Source organism: Bombina bombina, chromosome 10 (assembly GCF_027579735.1).
Source record: "Bombina bombina isolate aBomBom1 chromosome 10, aBomBom1.pri, whole genome shotgun sequence".
Classification (NCBI taxonomy): Eukaryota; Metazoa; Chordata; class Amphibia; order Anura; family Bombinatoridae; genus Bombina; species Bombina bombina.
In genome coordinates, this window is record NC_069508.1 from 47842312 (window position 1) to 47868469 (window position 26158).

General features: G+C 39.3%; 1 protein-coding gene across 2 annotated transcripts in view; it reads left to right on the plus strand.

Moving 5' to 3' along the window:
* The window catches only part of SLC44A3 (solute carrier family 44 member 3), a 268592-nt gene that overhangs the window by 186409 nt on the left and 56025 nt on the right, over nucleotides 1–26158 (plus strand). The window contains exon 13 of one of the 2 annotated variants that reach the window (XM_053694046.1): nucleotides 20240–20377. The exons of the other annotated variant lie outside the window; for it this stretch is intronic. Coding sequence (XP_053550021.1) covers nucleotides 20240–20377 — 138 coding nt within the window. The remainder of the gene's footprint in view (nucleotides 1–20239; nucleotides 20378–26158) is intronic. 2 annotated transcript variants of the gene reach the window in all.

Below are 26158 nucleotides of genomic sequence, written 5' to 3' on the forward strand. Positions count from 1 at the left end.
TGGTACCTTCCGTTTAAGTACCTGCCTTGTCCCTCCCTTCATCCGTGTACTTTAGCTTTGGTATTGGTATCCCACAAGTAATGGATGATCCGTGGACTGGATACACCTTACAAGAGAAAACACAATTTATGCTTACCTGATAAATTTATTTATCTTGTGGTGTATCCAGTCCACGGCCCGCCCTGTCATTTTAAGGCAGGTAATTTTTTTCATTTAAACTACAGTCACCACTGCACCCTATGGTTTCTCCTTTCTCTGCGTGTTTTCGGTCGAATGACTGGATATGGCAGTTAGGGGAGGAACTATATAACAGCTCTGCTGTGGGTGTCCTCTTGCAACTTCCTGTTGGGAATGAGAATATCCCACAAGTAATGGATGATCCGTGGACTGGATACACCACAAGAGAAATAAATTTATCAGGTAAGCATAAATTGTGTTTTCTAAGAAACATAATATGCATTTCCACAAAGTCAACGATGCAATAGAGAAGCAATTCACACTGTCCTCCCAGAACCTATTTTATGGTCACACCACCAAACTGATTTTACTGACCACCCAGATAAAGTGTAAGCCAACATTAAAGGGACAGTCTAGTAAAAATTAAACTTTCATGACTTAGATAGGGCATGTAATTTTAAAAAACTTTACTTTTATCATCAAATTTGCTTTAGTTGAAAGCTAAACCTAGGTAAGCTCATATGCTAATGTCTAAGCCCTTGAAGGCTGCCTCTTATCTGAATGCATTTCACAGTTTTTCACAGCTAAAGGACATTAGTTCATGTGTGACATATACTGTAGATAACATTGTGCTCATGCATGTGGAGTTACCTAGGAATCAACACTGATTAGCTAAATGCAAGACTGTCAAAAGAACCGAAATAAGGGGGCAGTCTGCAGAGACTTGGATACAAAGTAATCACAGAGGTAAAAAGTATATCAATATAACCGTGTTAGTTATGCAAAACTTGGGAATTGGTAATAAATTGATTATCATTTAAACAATAAAAATTCTGGAGTAGACTGTTGCTTTAAGCTAAAATAAGATAAAATTAAGTTTGTTACACAAATTATCATTATATCAGTTTGCTAAATTATGCAAATAACACGTGCTTTGGATAGTTTATGTAACATTTATAAATAACAGAAAATGTTATAATATTACAAAGTATTAATCTGCACACGACTGGCAAGATTTTCTTTGGATGACACTGAATTCAATTACTATATGACCAGCCTTGTCTAGTTAGACAACTACAGTATTATTATAGATGGGACAACAACTTTGACAAACCTGTTGAATTGCAGGGACACTAAAGTCCAATTTAAACTGTCATGATTGATGATTCAGATAGTGTGCAGTTCAAAACAAATTCCATTTGACTTCTGTTATCAGATTGTGAACTGTTTTTTATGCACATTTCCTGAGACATCAGCTCCTACTGAGCATGTGCAAGAGTTCACAGTGTAAACATATATGAGTCTGTGGTTGGCTGATGGCTGTCACATGATACAGGGGTTAGGGAAATAGAAGTAACCCTTTAAATTTGTCAGAAAAAAAATCTTCTGCTCTTTTAAAATTCAGAGTAAGTGCTATTGCGTTGTCTTTTTAATATGCATTTGGTGATTATACAATTGTACTGTATAGCCAATCAATATCGCACCAGGCAACAAATCTAAATGTCCTCATCAGTGAAACGGAAAATGTAGTATATTACATGAATACATAATGGTAATAAGATTATTTTATTGTGTATTTTATCACACACATCATGTGCAATCTATGGAGATCGAGGCAATAGAGGTCAGACATGTACGAGTGCGTTATCAAGTAGAGTACAAGTGACTATTTGTTATCATTTTCATAAAATTGCAGGCCTTCTTAATTTCCTTTTTAAAGGGACATTCAAATAATTTTATATATGCATAAAATACATCAGCAATCAAGCATTGCAACACATCAGCACACAAAATACTTAATGGGATCTCAGATATGTTAAACCATAAAAGAGATATGAAAAAAATTTTCTTTCATTAGTTAGACAAAGCACTCAAGAAGTTTCCAATTTACTTCAATTATCAAATTTGCTTTGTTCCCATGATATTCTTACCTAGGTAGGCTTCTGGAGCACTACATGTCAGGAAATAGCGCTGCCCTCTAGTGCTCATGTAAATGGATAACATTCTTGCAAAACCGCTGCCATATAGTGCTCCTGAGCTTACGTCCATGCTTTTCAACAAGAGATACCAAAAGAAAGATTAACATTTGATAATAGGTAGAATGAAAATTTGGAAGGAACTAGATTCATAGGGTTCCATTTATTAAGCAGTGGATGCTGCTTCGGAGCCCTATCGTGAAGTTAAGAAGCGCTCCTTAACTTGTCGTGTCGGATTAAAATCATCCCGATTCAATCATATCCGCTCGACTTTTAATAAATCTACCCCTGAATCTGTTCTGCGAGGTATTTAAGGCAGTTTTGTGGTGCTCGTGTTATTCACAGTTATACTTGTTCTATGCCCCAAGAGGGGAAGATTTGCGAGGTACTAGCTGCTCCATTGGTTATAGTGATTTGCAACTCACGGAGGAGGCGAGGTGCAGGTACAAATCTTTATACGCAGCAAAGTCTTTCTGTAAGATATAAATTTTCACAAACAGGTTTTATTGTAAAATAGATATTTGGTAAGTATAAAACTGTGTAAATCATTTTCCTTAATAGAGATCGCTGCCTGCCCCAGTCCTCCATAACTAATGGAAGATACTCACAAGATTCAAAAAAGCTGATTTCCGTTTTAAATCTTGTGAGTATCTTCCATTGGTTCTATGCATTGTGCAACGTCACTACACTATTTTGGATTAATATCTTTTGGAGGTTGAAGTGATTGATGTGACCGGAAAAGCAAGAAGGATACAAATTTAACCAGGTTCCTGAAGGGACACAGCGCCGCAAGCTTTATTGTATCTAAGCTAACGAGTGTTGGCATGAACTACACAATTTATACAGCTGTATTCAATTTACATTTAAACACCTTTCACTTCACATTTCTTCTGGCAAAAAAATAGCATATTAAAGGGACAATATACACCTTGAGATTTTTATAAAACAATTTTTAGTTATGTGTGATAAAGCAACATAGCAATATACTTATTTTTTTTTTCTTTTTCATGTAACTTAGCTCTGAAATGTACCCTGCTGACTTCTCAATGCCAACACTGCTACATAGTTTTCAATAATTGGCTTTAACAGACTAAAAAACAAGGCACTTTATATTAAATAAATGAGCATGGCTAGCCTTGTTTAATGTGAAGTAAAATACTCAAAACAAAAATTATTCTACAGGAATAGGGTCACTGCCTAAATCCAAACAGTCCATAAATCACAATTATCCACAGCACTGGGCCAATTCACAAAATGTTATTGGAAAAATAGGGTCCTGGTCATGGAGTAAAACCCAGATTGGTTCCTCTACATAAGGCAAATGGTGGCTGGAGAAGATGTTCATTTGTTAAAATGGTTCAACTTGATTGATATGTTTTTCTAAAGCAACACAACAAAAAAGTGTTTGTCCCTTTAAATGCTGCCCTTTTATGTAAATATCAATTTGTTTTCGAGTACAGTGTCTCTTTAATGAAAGGTTAAATATCCTAAAATTCAGATAACCAATGATAATAAAGATAATGTTGCTGTAATGTCCTTATTATAATTGGGTGAAAACATTTTCGAACATCATTTTATTGTGTGGAGATGGCTTTGAGGTCATTAAGTCATTACCTTCTGACCAGACAGGAACATCTGAACAGTCAACATTTAGGCCATGGCTATAAAGTGATGGTAAATAACTGTGTTTATAACCTAAGTGGCATTGCCATGTAAACTACTATAATACATTTTAAAGGGACAGTCAACACTAAAATTGTTATTGTTTAAAAAGATAGATAACACCTTTACTACCCATTACTCAGCTTTGTACAACCAACATTGTTGTTATATTAATATACTTTATAACATTTAAACCTCTACATTTTTGCCTGTATCTAATCCACTACAGTCAGCCTCTTATCACATGCTTTTACATTAGCTTTTCACAACAGGAGACTACTAGTTCATGTGGGCCATATAGATAACATTGTGTTCATGTCCTAGGAGTTTTTTAAGAGTCGACACAACACAGCACTAATTGGCTAAAATGCAAGTCAATAGATAGTAAATAAAAAGTCATGTGATCAGGGGGATATCAGAAGATGCTTAGATACAAGGTAATCACAGAGGTAAAAAGTATATTAAAGGGATATGAAACACACAAATTTTCTTTCATGATTCAGATAGAGAACACAATTTTAAACAACTTTCCAATTTACTTCTATTATCTAATTTGTTTAATTCTCTTGATATTTTTTGCTGAATGAGCAGCAATGCGCTACTGAAACTGAACACATGGGTTAGCCAATGACAATCAGTATATATATGCAGCCACCAATCAGCAGCTAGAACCTAGATTCTTTGCTGCTCCTGAGCTTACCTAGATTAACATTTCAGCAAAGGATAACAAGAGAAGGAAGCAAATTAAATAATAGAAGTAAATTGTAAAGTTGTTTAAAATTGTATTCTCTATCTGAATCATGAAATAAAACTTTTGGGTTTCATGTCCCTTTAATATAACTGTGTTGGTTATGCAAAACTGGGGAATGGGTAATAAAGGGATTATCTATCTTTTAAAACAATAAAAATTCTATTGTAGACTGTCCCTTAAAATTGGTGACATATATATCTTTATTTCGTGGTGGTAAGAGTCCACAAGCCATTACTTCTGGGATTCAACTCCTGGCCACTAGGAGGTGGTAAAGGTACCCAACATTACACAAGCTTTTAATCCCTCTCACCTCCCTGGTATTCCAGTCTATCTTTGCCTCTACAGGAGGAAGGTGAAGAAGTGAGATGCTCCAATTTTCTTTGTGAACAGGAGTTTCAGACCCTTTCTTCCCCTAAGCAACCACTGGATTTACATTGATGCATGTAATAGAGTGCTCAGGAAGTGAATGTAAGGAGTTTATCACTAGCCTACCACAGGTGTCACAGGGCTTTGTCCCTTAGCCTCCTCCTGTTGGGTTATTTTGACACAGGTGTACCAGGGACATGTTCCTTTGCCTCCTCCTGTTGGGTTATTCTGACACAGGTGTACCAGGGACATATCCCTTAGCCTCCTCCCATTGGGTTATTCTGACACAGGTGTAACGGGGACATGTCCCTTAGCCTCCTCCGGTTGGGTTATTCTGACACAGGTGTAGCAGGGACATGTCCCTTAGCCTCCTCCGGTTGGGTTATTCTGACACAGGTTTAGCAGGGACATGTCCCTTAGCCTCCTCCGGTTGGGTTATTCTGACACAGGTGTAACAGGGACATGTCCCTTAGCCTCCTCCTGTTGGGTTATTCTGACACAGGTGTACCAGGGACATGTCCCTTAGCCTCCTCCCATTGGGTTATTCTGACACAGGTGTAACGGGGACATGTCCCTTAGCCTCCTCCGGTTGGGTTATTCTGACACAGGTGTAGCAGGGACATGTCCCTTAGCCTCCTCTGGTTGGGTTATTTTGACACAGGTTTAGCAGGGACATGTCCCTTAGCCTCCTCCTGTTGGGTTATTCTGACACAGGTTTAGCAGGGACATGTTCCTTTGCCTCCTCCTGTTGGGTTATTTTGACACAGGTGTACCAGGGACATGTCCCTTAGCCTCCTCCTGTTGGGTTATTCTGACACAGGTGTACCAGGGACATGTCCCTTAGCCTCCTCCTGTTGGGTTATTCTGACACAGGTTTAGCAGGGACATGTTCCTTTGCCTCCTCCTGTTGGGTTATTTTGACACAGGTGTACCAGGGACATGTCCCTTAGCCTCCTCCTGTTGGGTTATTCTGACACAGGTTTAGCAGGGACATGTCCCTTAGCCTCCTCCTGTTGGGTTATTTTGACACAGGTGTACCAGGGACATGTCCCTTAGCCTCCTCCTGTTGGGTTATTCTGACACAGGTTTAGCAGGGACATGTTCCTTTGCCTCCTCCTGTTGGGTTATAGTGACACAGGTGTAGCAGGGACATGTTCCTTTGCCTCCTCCTGTTGGGTTATTCTGACACAGGTGTAGCAGGGACATGTCCCTAAGCCTCCTCCTGTTGGGTTATTCTGACCCAGGTGTAGCAGGTACATGTCCCTTAGCCTCCTCCTGTTGGGTTATAGTGACACAGGTGTAGCAGGGACATGTTCCTTTGCCTCCTCCTGTTGGGTTATAGTGACACAGGTGTAGCAGGGACATGTTCCTTTGCCTCCTCCTGTTGGGTTATTCTGACACAGGTGTAACAGGGACATGTCCCTTAGCCTCCTCCTGTTGGGTTATTCTGACACAGGTGTAACGGGGACATGTCCCTTAGCCTCCTCCTGTTGGGTTATTCTGACACAGGTGTAACAGGGACATGTCCCTTAGCCTCCTCCTGTTGGGTTATTCTGACACAGGTGTAACAGGGACATGTCCCTTAGCCTCCTCCTGTTGGGTTATTCTGACACAGGTGTACCAGGGACATGTCCCTTAGCCTCCTCCTGTTGGGTTATTCTGACACAGGTGTACCAGGGACATGTCCCTTAGCCTCCTCCTGTTGGGTTATTCTGACACAGGTGTAGCAGGGACATGTTCCTTTGCCTCCTCCTGTTGGGTTATTCTGACACAGGTGTAGCAGGGACATGTCCCTTAGCCTCCTCCTGTTGGGTTATTCTGACACAGGTGTAACGGGGACATGTCCCTTAGCCTCCTCCTGTTGGGTTATTCTGACACAGGTGTAACAGGGACATGTCCCTTAGCCTCCTCCTGTTGGGTTATTCTGACACAGGTGTAACGGGGACATGTCCCTTAGCCTCCTCCTGTTGGGTTATTCTGACACAGGTGTACCAGGGACATGTCCCTTAGCCTCCTCCTGTTGGGTTATTCTGACACAGGTGTAACAGGGACATGTCCCTTAGCCTCCTCCTGTTGGGTTATTCTGACACAGGTGTACCAGGGACATGTCCCTTAGCCTCCTCCTGTTGGGTTATTCTGACACAGGTGTAACAGGGACATGTCCCTTAGCCTCCTCCTGTTGGGTTATTCTGACACAGGTTTAGCAGGGACATGTCCCTTAGCCTCCTCCTGTTGGGTTATTCTGACACAGGTGTAGCAGGGACATGTCCCTTAGCCTCCTCCGGTTGGGTTATTCTGACACAGGTGTAGCAGGGACATGTCCCTTAGCCTCCTCCTGTTGGGTTATAGTGACACAGGTGTAACAGGGACATGTCCCTTAGCCTCCTCCTGTTGGGTTATAGTGACACAGGTGTAACAGGGACATGTCCCTTAGCCTCCTCCGATTGGGTTATTCTGACACGTGTATCAGGGACATGTCCCTTAGCCTCCTCCTGTTGGGTTATAGTGACACAGGTGTAACAGGGACATGTCCCTTAGCCTCCTCCGATTGGGTTATTCTGACACGTGTATCAGGGACATGTCCCTTAGCCTCCTCCTGTTGGGTTATAGTGACACAGGTGTAGCAGGGACATGTCCCTTAACCTCCTCCGGTTGGGTTATTCTGACCCAGGTGTAGCAGGGACATGTCCCTTAGCCTCCTCTTGTTGGGTTATTCTGACACAGGTGTAGCAGGGACATGTCCCTTAGCCTCCTCCTGTTGGGTTATTCTGACACAGGTGTAGCAGGGACATGTCCCTTAGCCTCCTCCTGTTGGGTTATTCTGACACAGGTGTAGCAGGGACGTATACCTTAGCCTCCTCCTGTTGGGTTATAGTGACACAGGTGTAGCAGGGACATGTCACTTAGCCTCCTCCTGTTGGGTTATTCTGACACAGGTGTAGCAGGTACATGTCCCTTAACCTCCTCCGGTTGGGTTATTCTGACCCAGGTGTAGCAGGGACATGTCCCTTAACCTCCTCCTGTTGGGTTATTCTGACACAGGTGTAGCAGGGACATGTCCCTTAACCTCCTCCGGTTGGGTTATTCTGACCCAGGTGTAGCAGGGACATGTCCTTTAGCCTCCTCTTGTTGGGTTATTCTGACCCAGGTGTAGCAGGGACATGTCCTTTAGCCTCCTCTTGTTGGGTTATTCTGACCCAGGTGTAGCAGGGACATGTCCTTTAGCCTCCTCTTGTTGGGTTATTCTGACCCAGGTGTAGCAGGGACATGTCACTTAGCCTCCTCCTGTTGGCTCGTCGTCATACTCTTTGTGATATTCTCTGATGTTGCTGGCACAGCACTGGATGGGCTCTCTACTGGAAGCAGTTTCTCTGCAGATGAGGGTGAATGCTTCTTAGGTAAGTACCTCAGCACCCACATAGCTATTAGCAGGTACATTCAAATATGTATTTCATAGCCAGGGGACATATACATACATTCTTACACAGACTTGCCACCTTGTTTTTATCTATTGATACATTTACTGTTTTATGTCTATTGGGTACAAATTCTGTCAGGGGGAGCCCTTCTGTACATATATTTTATTGTTGCTTTATACTAGTAGATTTGCTGATTCTCAACTATTTGTGCCATTATCTCAGTGCTATTGTTAGTTTTGCAGTCAGTAGGCAGCACAGTTCTTTATTACAATACTTTTGCATCTGACTTATGGAGAGTGAACTCAGCAGGCAAGTTTCATTTTTACAGCACTATTGTGTCACTTGTACAGAACCTTTTCCTTATGCGCGCTACTGAGGCATGCTCGCAATATGGGTAGCGCACCTTCTGTTTTGTATTGCGCATCTGGGTAGCTGCTATTATAGACAAGAAAAGTTAGAGTTAATTTTCCTGCCGTGCTGTTTGTCCCACTCTTACACCTTTTATTTTTTAGTAGTGGCAGCCATTTTAAGTTATGCAACAACTTCAATACGGGGCTCTGTCTTTTGTCGACTCAACTCAGGAGAGAGTAAGTTTTTCTCCAAAGCGGTTTCTTATTGGAAGCCTCAGTTGTTGAATTATGTACAGAATGGGGCTCTGTAACGGTTACATATTTTGATATGCAATTTATTTCTTCACTGTCTACTTCAGACATGTTTGTTTCCAATACACCTACCTTTTATATCTGTACACTACCTATCACTTGTGTGTACAGGGTAGCAAGACATTTTTTATAAAGTAAATGTTATTCAGAGGACTACAGTTTTTACCTTAGTTTTATACTGGATTTTTATATCAGCATCTGTGCATATTTTTCTTTATAGAAGTGTCTATTACATGCAGTTATATGAAAATCAGTGTAAACTGTCCCTTTAAAGCTTTCATGAACTTTGGCTTTACTAGAAGCAGGATCATTTCTACCACAAATTTTACTGTCTACTCAACTAGATTAGTACCTTAGTTGCTGGTACATAGGTAGGTGCCTGCCTTAACCTTTCCCCCTCCCATTTACTAGTGGACTCCACAGCTTGGATATAAGATCCTGGGAGTACTGGCTCGTGGACTCTCACCACCTTATCAAAGAAAACAAAATGTATGCTTACCTGATAAATTCATTTATTTCATGGTGGTGAGAGTCTATGAGACCAGCCCTCATATTTTTTTTTTAATTGGCAGCAGTTTTAGTTTGTACCTTATTTATCCTGCATGTCCTTTCCTACTTCTCTATTTTCTCGGCTATACATTAGACTGGAATACCAGAGAGGTGAGAGGGATTAAAAGCTTGTGAAATGTTGGGTATCTTTGCCTTCTCCTAGAGGCCAGGAATTGAATTCCAGGAGTAATGGATTGTGGACTCACCACCATGAAAGAAAATTTATCAGGTAAGCATAAATAAATTTTTTATTGTTTTACCATTATGTGATGTTCCCTCCACCCCCACTATTTTGTTTTCTGTAGTGTAGTGACATAGAGAGTGGGTGGTAGGTAATGTGTGCTCTACTTAATAGGTAATACATAGCTGGGTAACCGAAATAAATGTCACAAAAAAAACAACTTTATCAAGGGGGCAGGATTTGGAATAAAACGTGAGTTTTATGAAAATATTAATTCAATTTATGTCTAAGCATATTACAGAGAAAAAAATATATATACAGTGTATATATTTATATATATATATATTTCAGAAATTTAACTGTGATTAATAAGCAAGTCTTGGCTATTACCTTAACTTAACGTATATTATTATTTATATTATTGGGTGCAAAGTAAATGTTCAGTGATCACCAAGACTACCCAGTCGTGCAGCTTATTTTGGAGTTTCACCCCTTATAGTGCTGAGAACTGATTACTGCAGGGTCACCAGTAGACTCCCTGTAACACCTTTCACCCATGTGATCTAGATAAAACATTGTGCTCTGTTCTGGGGTTATTTTGAGCTCTATCTTCAGAGACTGGTTCAGTAGTTAAGGTGTATTTGCAAGGAACTCATTTATGGAAACGTTTATGCATTAGTCACAATTTTTCATCCTTGTTGCGATGGTATTTTCTTCTGTGACTCATATTGTTACTGTGAAATCTAAAGCCGAGCACTGAATTCAGCTGACATACAAAGCAGCGATTATTCTAATCCAACCAACTGTCCAAAAAATGAAGGGGAAAAAAATCAAGTTGGAAAATCTTGGCTGGTTGCCTCAGAGCCTTCAGCAGTTTCTAAGCCTTTGACATTTAATCAGTTGTAATGTCAAGAGCACAATGGTGTTGTACTAAACCATACTTATGTTCCATGCTGATGAAATCCACAAAAATGTGACAACAACTGCATGAATGGCGATATTCTGTGAAACCTAAATATACGCAGGACCAAGCCAATCTTTTGTTATTTTCCTCAATAAATTAAAGGGACATGAAATCCAAATTTTTTCTTTTATGATTCAACTAGAGCATACGTTTTAAGCAGCTTTCCAATTGACCTATATTATCAAGGATACCAAGAGAACGAAGCAACTTAGGCCTAGATTTAGAGTTCGGCGTTAGCCGTGAAAACCAGCGTTAGAGGCTCCTAACGCTGGTTTTAGGCTACCGCCGGTATTTGGAGTCACTCAAAATAGGGTCTAACGCTCACTTTTCAGCCGCGACTTTTCCATACCGCAGATCCCCTTACGTAAATTGCGTATCCTATCTTTTCAATGGGATCTTTCTAACTCCGGTATTTAGAGTCGTTTCTGAAGTGAGCGTTAGAGCTCTAACGACAAAACTCCAGCCGCAGGAAGAAAGCAGGAGTTAAGAGCTTTCTGGGCTAACGCCGGTTCATAAAGCTCTTAACTACTGTACCCTAAAGTACACTAACACCCATAAACTACCTATGTACCCCTAAACTGAGGTCCCCCCACATCGCCGCAACTCGATTACATTTTTTTAACCCCTAATCTGCCGACCGCCACCTACGTTATACTTATGTACCCCTAATCTGCTGCCCCTAACCCCGCCGACCCCTATATTATATTTATTAACCCCTAACCTGCCCCCCACAACGTCGCCGCAAGCTACTTACAATAATTAACCCCTAATCTGCCGACCGCAAAGCGCCGCCACCTACGTTATCCTTATGTACCCCTAATCTGCTGCCCCTAACACCGCCGACCCCTATATTATATTTATTAACCCCTAATCTGCCCCCCTCAACGTCGCCGACACCTGCCTACACTTATTAACCCCTAATCTGCCGAGCGGACCTGAGCGCTACTATAATAAAGTTATTAACCCCTAATCCGCCTCACTAACCCTATCATAAATAGTATTAACCCCTAATCTGCCCTCCCTAACATCGCCGACACCTAACTTCAATTATTAACCCCTAATCTGACGACCGGAGCTCATCGCTACTATAATAAATGGATTAACCCCTAAAGCTAAGTCTAACCCTAACACTAACACCCCCCTAACTTAAAAATAATTTAAATCTAACGAAATTAATTAACTCTTATTAAATAAATTATTCCTATTTAAAGCTAAATACTTACCTGTAAAATTAATCCTAATATAGCTACAATATAAATTATAATTATATTATAGCTATTTTAGGATTAATATTTATTTTACAGGCAACTTTGTAATTATTTTAACCAGGTACAATAGCTATTAAATAGTTAAGAACTATTTAATAGCTACCTAGTTAAAATAATAACAAAATTACCTGTAAAATAAGTCCTAACCTAAGTTATAATTAAACCTAACACTACCCTATCAATAAATTAATTAAATAAAATACCTACAATTACCTACAATTAACCTAACACTACACTATCAATAAATTAATTAAATACAATTGCTACAAATAAATACAATTAAATAAACTAACTAAAGTACAAAAAATAAAAAAGAACTAAGTTACAAAAAATAAAAATTTTTTACAAACATCAGAAAAATATTACAACAATTTTAAACTAATTACACCTACTCTAAGCCCCCTAATAAAATAACAAAGACCCCCAAAATAAAAAAATGCCCTACCCTATTCTAAATTAATAAATTTAAAAGCTCTTTTACCTTACCAGCCCTGAACAGGGCCCTTTGCGGGGCATGCCCCAAGAAATTCAGCTCTTTTGCCTGTAAAAAAAAACATACAATACCCCCCCCAACATTACAACCCACCACCCACATACCCCTAATCTAACCCAAACCCCCCTTAAATAAACCTAACACTAAGCCCCTGAAGATCATCCTACCTTGTCTTCACCATACCAGGTTCACCGATCGGTCCAGAAGAGCTCCTCCGATGTCCTGATCCAAGCCCAAGCGGGGGGCTGAAGAGGTCCATGATCCGGCTGAAGTCTTCATCCAAGCGGGCCAGAAGAGGTCTTCCATCCGATTGAAGTCTTCATCCAAGCGGCATCCATCCGGAGCGAAGCGGCAGCATCCTGAAGACCTCCACCGCGGAACATCCATCCTGGCCGACGACTGAACGACGAATGACGGTTCCTTTAAATGACGTCACCCAAGATGGCGTCCCTCGAATTCCGATTGGCTGATAGGATTCTATCAGCCAATCGGAATTAAGGTAGGAATATTCTGATTGGCTGATGGAATCAGCCAATCAGAATCAAGTTCAATCCGATTGGCTGATCCGATCAGCCAATCAGATTGAGCTCGCATTCTATTGGCTGATCGGAACAGCCAATAGAATGCGAGCTCAATCTGATTGGCTGATTGGATCAGCCAATCGGATTGAACTTGATTCTGATTGGCTGATTCCATCAGCCAATCAGAATATTCCTACCTTAATTCCGATTGGCTGATAGAATCCTATCAGCCAATCGGAATTCGAGGGACGCCATCTTGGATGACGTCCCTTAAAGGAACCATCATTCGTCGGGAGACGCCGGAAGAAGAGGATGGATCCGCGTCGGCTGCTTCAACATGGACCCGCTCCGCACCAGATGGAAGAAGATCGAAGATGCAGCTTGGATGAAGATGTTTGCCGGTCCGGATGACCTCTTCTTGCCGGATAGGAGGAAGACTTTGGACCCTCTTCTGGACTTCTTCAGTGGATGTCTAGCCCCCGCTTGGGTTGGATGAAGATATCGGAGCCAGGACCGATCGGTGATACCCGGTGAGGTGAAGACAAGGTAGGAAGATCTTCAGGGGCTTAGTGTTAGGTTTATTTAAGGGGGTTTGGGTTAGATTAGGGGTATGTGGGTGGTGGGTTGTAATGTTGGGGGGGGGTATTGTATGTTTTTTTTTTACAGGCAAAAGAGCTGATTTTCTTGGGGCATGCCCCGCAAAGGGCCCTGTTCAGGGCTGGTAAGGTAAAAGAGCTTTTAAATTTATTAATTTAGAATAGGGTAGGGCATTTTTTTATTTTGGGGGTCTTTGTTATTTTATTAGGGGGCTTAGAGTAGGTGTAATTAGTTTAAAATTGTTGTAATATTTTTCTTATGTTTGTAAATATTTTTTTATTTTTTGTAACTTAGTTCTTTTTTATTTTTTTGTACTTTAGTTAGTTTATTTAATTGTAGTTATTTGTAGAAATTGTTTTTAATTTATTTATTGATAGTGTAGTGTTAGGTTTAATTATAACTTAGGTTAGGACTTATTTTACAGGTAATTTTGTAATTATTTTAACTAGGTAGCTATTAAATAGTTCTTAACTATTTAATAGCTATTGTACCTGGTTAAAATAATTACAAAGTTGCCTGTAAAATAAATATTAATCCTAAAATTGCTATAATATAATTATAATTTATATTGTAGCTATATTAGGATTTATTTTACAGGTAAGTATTTAGCTTTAAATAGGAATAATTTATTTAATAAGAGTTAATTTATTTAGTTAGATGTAAATTATATTTAAGTTAGGGGGGTGTTAGTGTTAGGGTTAGACTTAGCTTTAGGGGTTAATACATTTATTAGAATAGCGGTGAGCTCCGGTCGTCAGATTAGGGGTTAATAATTGAAGTTAGGTGTCGGCGATGTTAGGGAGGGCAGATTAGGGGTTAATACTATTTATGATAGGGTTAGTGAGGCGGATTAGGGGTTAATAACTTTATTATAGTAGCGCTCAGGTCCGCTCGGCAGATTAGGGGTTAATAAGTGTAGGCAGGTGTCGGCGACGTTGAGGGGGGCAGATTAGGGGTTAATAAATATAATATAGGGTCGGCGGTGTTAGGGGCAGCAGATTAGGGGTACATAGGGATAATGTAAGTTGCGGCGGTTTACGGAGCGGAAGATTAGGGGTTAATAATATAATGCAGGGGTCAGCGATAGCGGGGGCGGCAGATTAGGGGTTAATAAGTGTAAGGGTAGGGGTGTTTAGACTCGGGGTACATGTTAGGGTGTTAGGTGCAGACGTAGGAAGTGTTTCCCCATAGGAAACAATGGGGCTGCGTTAGGAGCTGAACGCGGCTTTTTTGCAGGTGTTAGGTTTTTTTTCAGCTCAAACAGCCCCATTGTTTCCTATGGGAGAATCGTGCACAAGCACGTTTTTGAGGCTGGCCGCGTCCGTAAGCAACTCTGGTATCGAGAGTTGCATTTGCGGTAAAAATGCTCTACGCTCCTTTTTTGGAGCCTAACGCAGCATTTTTTTGAACTCTCGATACCAGAGTTAATTTTATGGTGCGGCCAGAAAAAAGCCTGCGTAGCGTTAACAGCCCATCTACCGCCAAACTCCAAATCTAGGCCTTAGATAATAGAAGTAAATTAGAAAGATGTTTAAAATTGTATTCTCTATCAGAATCATGAACGTTTTTTTGCATAATCTTTATGCTTTTAACAAATTGCCTTTAGTGATGCTTAATTATGCACAGTAAAACTACTTTACAATATACTTTAATTAATTATTTTGCCCCTTTTCCTGTAATTTAAGACTGAATATTCTGTATGTTCCAGTCCTGGAAACCTGTAGTTTATAACCTTAGCATTTCATCTGAAGACAAACAATTGATATTTTGTTAACACAATGACAGTGGCAATCCCTGTCTTCTCCAGACACTAGACTAGAGTTACTCCTTCACATAAGGAAAGTGGTTTGTGGAGTTTGGCCATTGAAAAATAATTGCAGCAAACAAGGTGTTAATCCATTCTAATAAGATTTAGACTTTGCTGATATGCTAATCTATTATTTGCTGTAATTGCAATGCTCCTTAAACTTAAATTGTCCCTTTAACTAGGAATAAATAGTTTAAAGTATTCATTCACCTTGCTGGTTTATATCTGTATAGTACGTCCTGCTCAAATTGTTTTACGGGAAGTATGCAGTTTACTTTCTCTAGAGGTTCATGTGACCCTCATTTAACCCCTTAGTGACCAGAGCACTTTTCCATTTTCTGTCCGTTTGGGACCAAGGCTATTTTTACATTTCTGCGGTGTTTGTGTTTAGCTGAAATTTTCCTCTTACTCATTTACTGTACCCACACATATTATATACCGTTTTTCTCGCCATTAAATGGACTTTCTAAAGATACCATTATTTTCATCATATCTTATCATTTACTATAAAAAAATTATAAAATATGAGGAACAAATGGAAAAAACACACTTTTTCTAACTTTGAACCCCAAAATCTGTTACATATCTACAACCACCAAAAAACACCCATGCTAAATTGTTTCTAAATTTTGTCCTGAGTTTAGAAATACCCAATGTTTACATCTTCTTTGCTTTTTTTGTAACTTATAGGGCCATAAATACAAGTAGCACTTTGCTATTTCCAAACCATTTTTTTTCAAAATTAGCGCTAGTTACATTAGAACACTAATATCTTTCAGGAATCCCTGAATATCCCTTGACATGTATATATTTTTTTTTAGAAGACATCCCAAATTATTGATCTAGGCCCATTTTGGTATATTTCATGCCACCATTTCACCGCCAAATGCGATCAAATACAAAAAATTGTTCACTTTTTCACAAATTTTTTCACAAACTTTCAGTTTCTCACTGAAATTATTTACAAACTGCTTGTGCAATTATGGCATAAATGGTTGTAAATTCTTCTCTGGGATCCCCTTTGTTCAGAAATAGCAGACATATATGGCTTTGGCATTGCTTTTTGGTAATTAGAAGGCCGCTAAATGCCACTGCGCACCACACGTGTATTATGCCCAGCAGTGAAGGGGTTAATTAGGGAGCATGTAAGGAGCTTTTTGGGGCAATTTTAGCTTTAGTGTAGTGTAGTAGACAACCCCAAGTATTGATCTAGGCCCATTTTGGTATATTTCATGCCACCATTTCACCACCAAATGCGATCAAATTAAAAAAAAGTAACATTTTTCACAATTTTAGGTTTCTCACTGAAATAATTTACAAACAGCTTGTGCAATTATGGCACAAATGGTTGTAAATGCTTCTCTGGGATCCCCTTTGTTCAGAAATAGCAGACATATATGACTTTGGCGTTGCTTTTTGGTAATTAGAAGGCCGCTAAATGGCGCTGCGCATCACACGTGTATTATGGCTAGCAGTGAAGGGGTTAATTAGGTAGCTTGTAGGGAGCTTGCAGGGTTAATTTTAGCTTTAGTGTAAAGATCAGCCTCCCACCTGAAACATCAGACCCCCTGATCCCTCCCAAACATCTCTCTTCCCTCCCCTACCCCACAAATGTCCCTGCCATCTTAAGTACTGGCAGAAACTCTGCCAGTACTAAAATAAAAGGTATATTTGGGCTTTTTTGTGCATTTTTTGTTAGCATATTTACATATGCTTCTGTGTAGGGATCCCCCTTAGCCCCCAACCTCACTGATCCCCCACCAAACAGCTCTCTAACCCTCCCCCTCTGACTTAATGTGCGCCATCTTGGGTACTGGCAGCTGTCTGCCAGTACCCAGTTTAGTGAAAAAAATGCTTTTTTTTAAAACAAAATGTCCCTTTTCTGTAGTGTAGCTTTCCCCCCCCCCCCAAGACCAACCCCCCACCCCTTCCAGATCCCTTAGATGCTTAAAAAAAAAAAAGTTTATTTCATTTTTTTTAAACTTTTCTTTTAACTTTTTTTCTGTAGTGTAGCGGTTCCCACCCGCTCCCGCCCCGTGCACGCGCCCGCCCGCCACCCCCGTGCACGCCCCCGTCGGCTCCGCTTCCGATCCCGCCCCCCTCCACCTTACACATCTCACCGATGGCCGCCCACCCGCCTCCCAAGTCGGCTCCCACCCACCAACGATACCGGCCATCGATGTCCGGTGCAGAGAGGGCCACAGAGTGGCTCTCTCTGCATCGGATGGCCAGACAGTGTTATTGCAGGATGCCTCGATATCGAGGCATCGCTGCAATAACCGGAAAGCAGCTGGAAGCGAGCAGGATCGCTTCCAGCTGCTTTCCACACCGAGGACGTGCAGGGTACGTCCTTGGTCGTTAACTGACATCCTTTAGAGGACGTACCCTGCACATCCTCGGGCGTTAAGGGGTTAAATGGACACTGTACTGTAAAATTTATTTCCCCTTAATGTATTCCCAATGACTTGTTATACCAGATGCAGAGTATAAAATGTCTGAGAAATTGTGCCTTTATGCTTCTTTTTGTAAATTAAATATCTGAATTTCCTCTTTGAAACTACAACCCATCAAAATAGGCTGAGCTTGGACAGAGATCAGTCATCTTTTTATTATCACTCAAATTCTTCCCTTTCTTAACTCTGTCTCTATACAATACTTAGTAATAACAAGTAAAAATGAACATTTTAGAATTGTATCTTTCCCACTCCTCACTGGAAGTTTAATTTCTTCTGCTGGCAATGATTAAATAGCCTATACTTCAGTATATAAACTTTCAGTATATGTAGGGATACCATTGTCAATATCAGCTATTTCAAATGTCGATATAAAGGTAAAGGAGCAATTTGTACGCAATTTAATAGACTCAGCAGGTAAAATGGATTATTAGGAACAAATTAAAGGGGACACATTTTGGGGGTAAACTGTCCCTTTAAACTAGGAGATTTGCCTATTCCCAATGAGGGATCTCATTGCTTTTTGGATTTGTTTTTAGCAGAGAGGTATTCATTCCTATTGTAAAACTCAGTGGGTTTGGAAACGGCTATTTTTTTACTATCAACTACATATTAAACTGAGGGTCATGCTATAGCTTATTAAATAAATATATAAGTCAGACCCCTCTTGGTTAGAGATGGCTCAGTTATGTACTTTTTATTGTCTATCCCTAAGAATCAGAGTCCAGACAAGCCAGGCGCGATATGCTCCTTCTTACCACAACCTCATGAAAACTAATGCGCCTATAAAATTCAGCATTTAGTTGTAAATTTAGTGAGTTGTTAGATGTTTGTTATAGAGATATGCACGTGTTTAGCATACTCCTGATATTGTAATAAACCCGTCACAAATGAAACCTTACTCATGCACAAGCTTTTTTTTTCATGTTGTTTTATTAGTGTATCTTTACATCAGGTCTTCATAAACACCAGGCCATCATGGTGACTAAAAGGTTCTCTGCCTTCACTACAACAATGATGACTTTGGGGCTTTGGTGGCAGTTGGGGTAATTGCAGTGAGGGAGAGTATTTCATTATTGCATATAATTATGTGTTTATCCCCCCACATGATTTCCTTCCTCCTGTCAAGTCAGTCCTGAACAGGATGTAGCTGATGATTGGCTGCTACATGTGTATGATGTTTCTGATTGGCTGAACAAGCAGCAACAATGCATTGCATCCCCTTTGCAGGAGTTAAACATGCAAACAGTTTTGCAAATAAAAAAATGCTGTATTACATTGTTATATATCTTTAAGGAACATGAAACCCCAATTATTATTTTTGTGATTCAGACAAAGCGAACAATTTTTAAAAAGTTTCCAATTTACTTCTATTATCAAATTTGCTTAGTTCTTGTGGTGTTTTTTTGTTTAAGAGATACCTAGGTAGGTAGCGTGCACATCTCAGGTGCTAGGCTACATGGCAGGAAAAAGTGCGGCCACCTAGTGCTCTTACTAATGTATAACATTCTTGCAAATGCTGCCATTTAGTGCTGCAGACACATGCACGTTCCTGAGCTTGCCTTCCTGCTTTTCAACAAAGGATATTTTTGAAAGCTGTTTAAAATCACATGCTCTATCTGAATCATGAAATAAAAACATTTGGGTTTCATGTCCCTTTTAAAGGGACAGTCTACTCCGGATTTGTTATTGTTTAAAAAGATAGATAATCCTTGTATTACCTATTCACCAGTTTTGCATTACCAACACGGTTATATTAATACACTTTTTACCTCTAAGCCTCAGCTGACTGCCCTCTTATTTCAGTTCTTTTGACAGACTTGCATTTTAGCCAATCAGTGCCCCCTCATAAGTTACTCCACAGGCGTGAGCACAAGGTTATCTATATGGTATACATGAACTAACGCCCTCTAGCTTAAAAAACTGTCAAATGCATTCAGATAAGAGGTGGCCTTCAAGGCCTTATAAATTAGCATATGAGCCTACCTAGGTTTAGCTTTCAACAAAGAATACCAAGAGAACAAAGCAAATTTGATGCTAAAAGTGAAGTGGAACGTTGTTTTAAATTGCATGCCCTATCTGAATTATGAAGGTTTAATTTTGACTAGACAGTCCCTTTAAGGTCAAGAGGCAGTGCATGTACACAGTAAATGTTATCACAAAGCTGTTTTGCAGATCAACAAATTTTGAAAAAACACGTCTGCACCTTCTGTATGTAACAATCATATACTTTTATTTTTTTATATATATATATATATATATATATATATATAGTTATACTACCTTTACTGCATGAAAAAGGAATTTGCATGATGAACTTCATATTTTAATTTCTATAAAAGTGACAGGTTGTTAGATGATTTAATTCATGATGTGATCTCCCCCATATACAGAATGCTTACGCTGCAACAATGATAAATGGAACAGGATTTTGTATGTCTGCAAAGGATGCCTATAATCTTGTGGTAAAAAATCCTCCTTCCATCTCCTCGCTGACTTGCTCAGGTGTTGTCCTGATTTTTCTAGGAAAGGTGAGGTTTTATTTATTTATTAATTGTCCATTTGTTGTGTATTTTTGTTATTTCGAAGTGTTTTTAAAATATGTAATTAAAGGGATTACTGATAATTTACTTTACAAAATAAAAATTCCATGTATTCGTAAGGTTAGATCCTACTTGTCTCAGTATAATTTAGCTGCTGTACATAAAATGTTGTGACAGCCATTATTTCATAGTGGCTTCATCATAGTCACTAGATGACACACACACTTTTATTTAGTAGTACCTGAAGATAGGTTGTTAAGTGTTTGAAGAAGAGGACCTGTTTCTGGGGTTGAACAAGCCTGAAGAACAAATATAGCATTTTTTTGTATGGGTGTTTTTGTTTTTTTTAAACTTGGGGGGTGGTAGGTGTTCAGAGTTTTGCACATCAGAGATTTATTTAAATGGGAGCTTAAAATTAGCCACAGTGAGAATTGCAATGGATGTTGTCTGGGGTGTTGGAGTGAAGGGTGTTATGTGGAGTGCATTAGAGTAAATATTCTAGTCTAGATCATATATTCCCCTTATTAGTTCTGTTGCCCTTCTATGATTTTTTTCCAAGTCTGCAATATCTTTCTTTGAGATTGGTCCCCAGAACTGTACTCCATACTCAAGGTGAAGTCTTTTTTTTTTAACATCATTTTTATTGTTTTATACATAGTCAGCTACAGTCACAATTAACACCACACAGGGTGTATAAATACACACAAAAAAAGGAGAAGAAAAAAGACAATAAGAAAAAAAAGAAACTTGTAACCCCAGCTCCAGCGGCTGAGGTTATAAACACAGTATACATTGTCTTTAACGCAATTAAATATGACTAGAATTCAACTAAAATACATTAGGCACAGAATCTCTGTAATCCAGTCTCTCAAACTTTTTTACTTCTTGTATGATCAGGTCTAAAAAAAAAATATTGTGTTATATTACACAGTTATTCTCATAACTGGTCGGCTGAGCCCCAGCCGACCAGAACAGAACCGTAGCTAATTCATCAAAACACAAAATTTAAAACAACTAGACAAAACAAAACAAAACAGAACCAAACAAAATACGAAAAGAGAGAGGGGGAGAAGGAAGGAAAAAAAAAAGAAAAAAAAAAAAAAAGGGGACACACACAAAAAAAACAAAAACAAAAAAAACTTTCCTCTTCCGAGCCTTACCTCTCATCTCCAATACCCAACAGGGCCTCAATTAGGGAGTTCACCTCTAAGACATGCTTCCAAAACAGGAACAGAGTTTCTAAACGGGAATATATATTGTTTCTGTATACCTGTGGGTAAGCTTTGTAAAAAAATAATCCATTTATTAAGAAATCTTTTAATCTCCTGTTCTGAATCAATTGATGTATCATACTGTTCAATAGTTAATTTTAGATGTAAATTGTTTAGAAATTGCACAAAACTTGGAGAACTCTTCGATTTCCAGGAAGCAAAGATGGTGTTCCTGGCACACAGAACTGTAAAATTTATAAATGTTGTATTCAGATTAGATACCAAGGGTGTCCTTTCAAGTAGCAAAATGATGTCATCTAGTTTAAGGTGAATCTGTTGCCTGAATATTTTTGAGAGCCAAAATGAAATTTTGGCCCAGAAGGATGCAACCTTTGGGCAGCTCCAAATACAATGGATCAAGTTAGCCTTCGGGAAATTACATCTCCAACAAGCATAACACTGGTTTGTATTCCAGAGATTCAGTACGTGGGGCGTTACATATGTACGATTAATCAATTTTAGTTGCGACTCTCTCCAAGCTAGTAATGGAGTAGCTTGCCAAGCCCTCAAAAGACTTTTGCTTATTGCATCAGTATCAATCCCTGGTATATCAAGTGACCATCTTTGTGCCAAGCAAGTAAGATGCTTCTCTCCTTCTTTTTTGTATTAGCAGCTTATACCAGTAGGAGATGGAATGCACACCAGCACGGAAGAGGGCGATCCCTGTGTACAAGCCCTCCCAACTCATATTATCAAAACTAGATTTCTTAGAATTCAAGTAGTGTCTCACTTGTAGATATCCAAAGAAATCTTTATCGACTTGAAAATTAGTTTTAATACTTTCAAATGAGTGGAGATTTCCAGACTCTCGGTTAATGCATTGATCGAAATAGGCCAGGCCCTTAACCTGCCAGTTTTTAAAGATCTTGTTGTTTATCCCCTCTGTAAATTCAGGATTACCTATAATAGGTAGATATTTAGAGTAGCTATAATCAGTTTTTATAAACTTACAAATCTTATGCCATGCGATAATAGGGTTTTTGAAAGTACACATCCTTTTCAACATGGTAGGTAGCTTAGGTGTATTTAAATGTATAAGAGCTTTTAAGGAGAAAGGCCAGAAAAGGTCCTGCTCTAACTCCTTTATTTGAAAATGTCCTACATCCACTAGCCAATCTGGAATAATTTTAACCAAGCAAGCCCAGTTATATTTTTGGAGACAGGGAAAGCCAAATCCCGCCGAATCTCTCTCAAGAAAGAGTTTATTTAGAGATAGTTTGACTTTATCTTTCCCCCACAAAAAAAGCCTAAAAGCTTTATTCATTCTTTTGAGATCAGAAGATTTAACCCCTTAACGACCAACGACGTATGGGGTACGTCCTGCAAAAAAATGCAGTTAATGACCAAGGACGTACCCCGTACGTCGTTGGTCTTTGAAAGCGATCCTGATCACTTCCAACTGCTTTCATGTTATAGCAGTGATGCCTCGATATTGAGGCATCCTGCTATAACATTTTTTAGCCGTCCGATGAAGAGAGAGCCACCCTGTGGCCCTCTCTGCATCGGCCATCAATGGCCCTGTTCGTTGGTGGGTGGGAGCTGATCGTGGGAGGCGGGTGGGCGGCCATCGGTGGGGAAGGGGGGCGGGATCGAGTGTGCGCGGGTACAGGAGCAGGTGCGCGCACGGGAGCGGGTGCGCGCGCGGGCGGGTGGGAACCCTACACTATGGAACACTGTAAGGTGGTACTCGGTGGGAGAGAGGGTGGGAACATTACAAATGTTAACGATCTGGGAGGGTGGGAGGTTGGGGGTTGAGGGGGGGCAGCTACACTACAGAAAATACTATTTTTAAAATAACAAAATAATAAAATGTTATAAAAAACATATTTGATTTCAAACTGGGTACTGGCAGACAGCTGCCAGTACCCAATATGGCGCATAATAAGGCCGAGAGGGGGGTTAGAGAGCTGTTTGGGGGGGGGGGGGTCAGGTAAGTTGGGGGCTAAGGGGGGATCCTACAGAGCAGAATTATCTTCTTTTTTTTTTTTTTAAATCCCCAAAAAACTCTTATTTTAGTACTGGCAGACTTACTGCCAGTACTTAAGATGGCGGGGACAATTGTGGGGTGGGGGAGGGAAGAGAGCTGTTTGGGAGGGATCAGGGGGTGTGATGTGTCATGTGGGAGGTTGATACCTACACTAAAGCTAAAATTATCCCTACAAGCTCCCTAATTAACCCCTTCAATGCTGGGCATTATACACGTGTGGTGCGCAACGACATTTAGCTGCCTTCTAATTACCAAAAAGCAAAGCCAAAGCCATATATGTCTGCTATTTCTGAACAAAGGGGATCCCAGAGAAGCTTTTACAACCATTTATGCCATAATTGCACAAGCTGTTTGTAAATAATTTCAGTGAGAAACCTAAAATTGTGAAAAATGTAACGCTTTATTTTTATTTGTTAGCATTTGGCGGTGAAATGGTGGCATGAAATATACCAAAAAGGGCCTAGATCAATACTTTGGGTTGTCTACTACATTATACTAAAGCTAAAATTAACCCTAAAAGCTCCCTACAAGCTTCCTAATTAACCCCTTCAATGCTGGGCATAATACATGTGTGGTGCGCAGTGGCATTTTGCGGCCTTCTAAATACCAAAAAGCAATGCCAAAGCCATATATGTCTGCAATTTCTGAACAAAGGGGATCCCAGAGAAGCATTTACAACCATGTATGCCATAATTGCACAAGTTGTTTGTAAATAATTTCAGTGAGAAACCTAAAGTTTGTGAAACAATTTGTGAAAAAGTGAACAAATTTTTTTATTTGATCGCATTTGGTAGTGAAATGGTGGCATGAAATATACCAAAATGGGCCTAGATCAATACTTTGGGATGTCTTCTAAAAAAAATGTATGCATGTCAAGGGATATTTAGGGATTCCTGAAAGATATCAGTGTCCCAATGTAACTAGCGCTAATTTAAAAAAAAAGTGGTTTGGAAATAGCAAAGTGCTACTTGTACTTATTGCCCTATAACTTGCAAAAAAAAGCAAAGAACATGTAAACATTGGGTATTTATAAACTCAGGACAAAATTTAGAAACTATTTAGCATGGGTGTTTTTTGGTGGTTGTAGATGTATAACAGATTTTGGGGGTCAAAGTTAGAAAAAGTGTGTTTTTTTCCATTTTTTCCTCATATTTTATAATTTTTTTATAGTAAATTATAAGATATGATGAAAATAATGGTATCTTTAGAAAGTTCATTTAATGGCGAGAAAAACGGTATATAATATGTGGGGGTACAGTAAATGAGTAAGAGGAAAATTACAGCTAAACACAAACACCGCAGAAATGTAAAAATAGCCTTGGTCCCAAACTGACAGAAAATGGAAAAGTGCTGTGGTCCTTAAGGGGTTAATAAACAAAGGCATGTTCTGCATTATATATAGAAATTTAGGGAGAATAGTCATTTTAACTAGGTTTATTTTGCCTGCTAGTGTAGTGTAAGTGTATGAAATTAATCCATCTTGATAAGTCATTTTCCGCTTTATTGATTACTCAAGGTGAAGTCTTACCAGGGATTTATATAGTTATATTTTCCTCCCTTGCATCAATGCCTCTTTTTAAAAAAATGCTAGTATCGCATTAGCCTTAGAAGCCGCTGCCCTTCATTGCACACTCATTCTTAGCTTGTTATCTATAAGTATCCCTAAATATTTTTCTCCTTTGTTTTGCTAAGTCTAGTACCATTTAAATAATAAGTAGCCTGAATATTTTCTCTTCCAAAATATAGAACCTTACATTTACCAGTAATAAATCTCATTTGCCATTTACCAGCCCATTCCTCCAATTTTTGTAAATCCCCATGCAAAGCAATTACATCTCGTTCTGACCTCATCACCTTACAAAACGTTGTATCATCTGCAGAAATAGAGATGCTGATTTTTAACCCTTCCTCCAAGTAATTAATAAATATATTAAAAAGAACAGGTCCAGTACTGACCCACTAATTACTTTTTGTCCAATCGGAGTATGGTCCATTTACTACTACTAGGCTCCCTGTCTTTTATTCAGTTATTTATCCATGATTTAACATTTTCAGCTATTCCCAGACCCTTAATTGTGTACATTAATCTCTTTTTTGTGGTGTTTTGTGTTGTTGGGGGTTAGTCAGAATTTGAGTTAATTGAGGTGAGAATTTGGCATAGGCATTAGCTAGAGTTAACCGAGATTCAGAACAACAGTGCTTAGTGTACCATGCGGTGTGGGGTTAAATTGTTGCAGGGGATCATTTCTCTTTAACCCTCTACATTGAGTTCTACCTTAAAGGGACATTATACACTCATTTTCTCTTTGCATAAATGTTTTGTAGATGATCTATTTATATAGCCAATAAAGTTTTTTTTTAAATAAATGTAAAGTTTTGCTTATTTTTAAATAACATTGCTCTGATTTTCAGACTCCTAACCAAGCCCCAAAGTTTTATGTGAATACTGTCAGCTACCTTCTCCAGCTTGCTGCTGTTTGTGTAAAGGGTCTTTTCATATGCAAAAGAAGG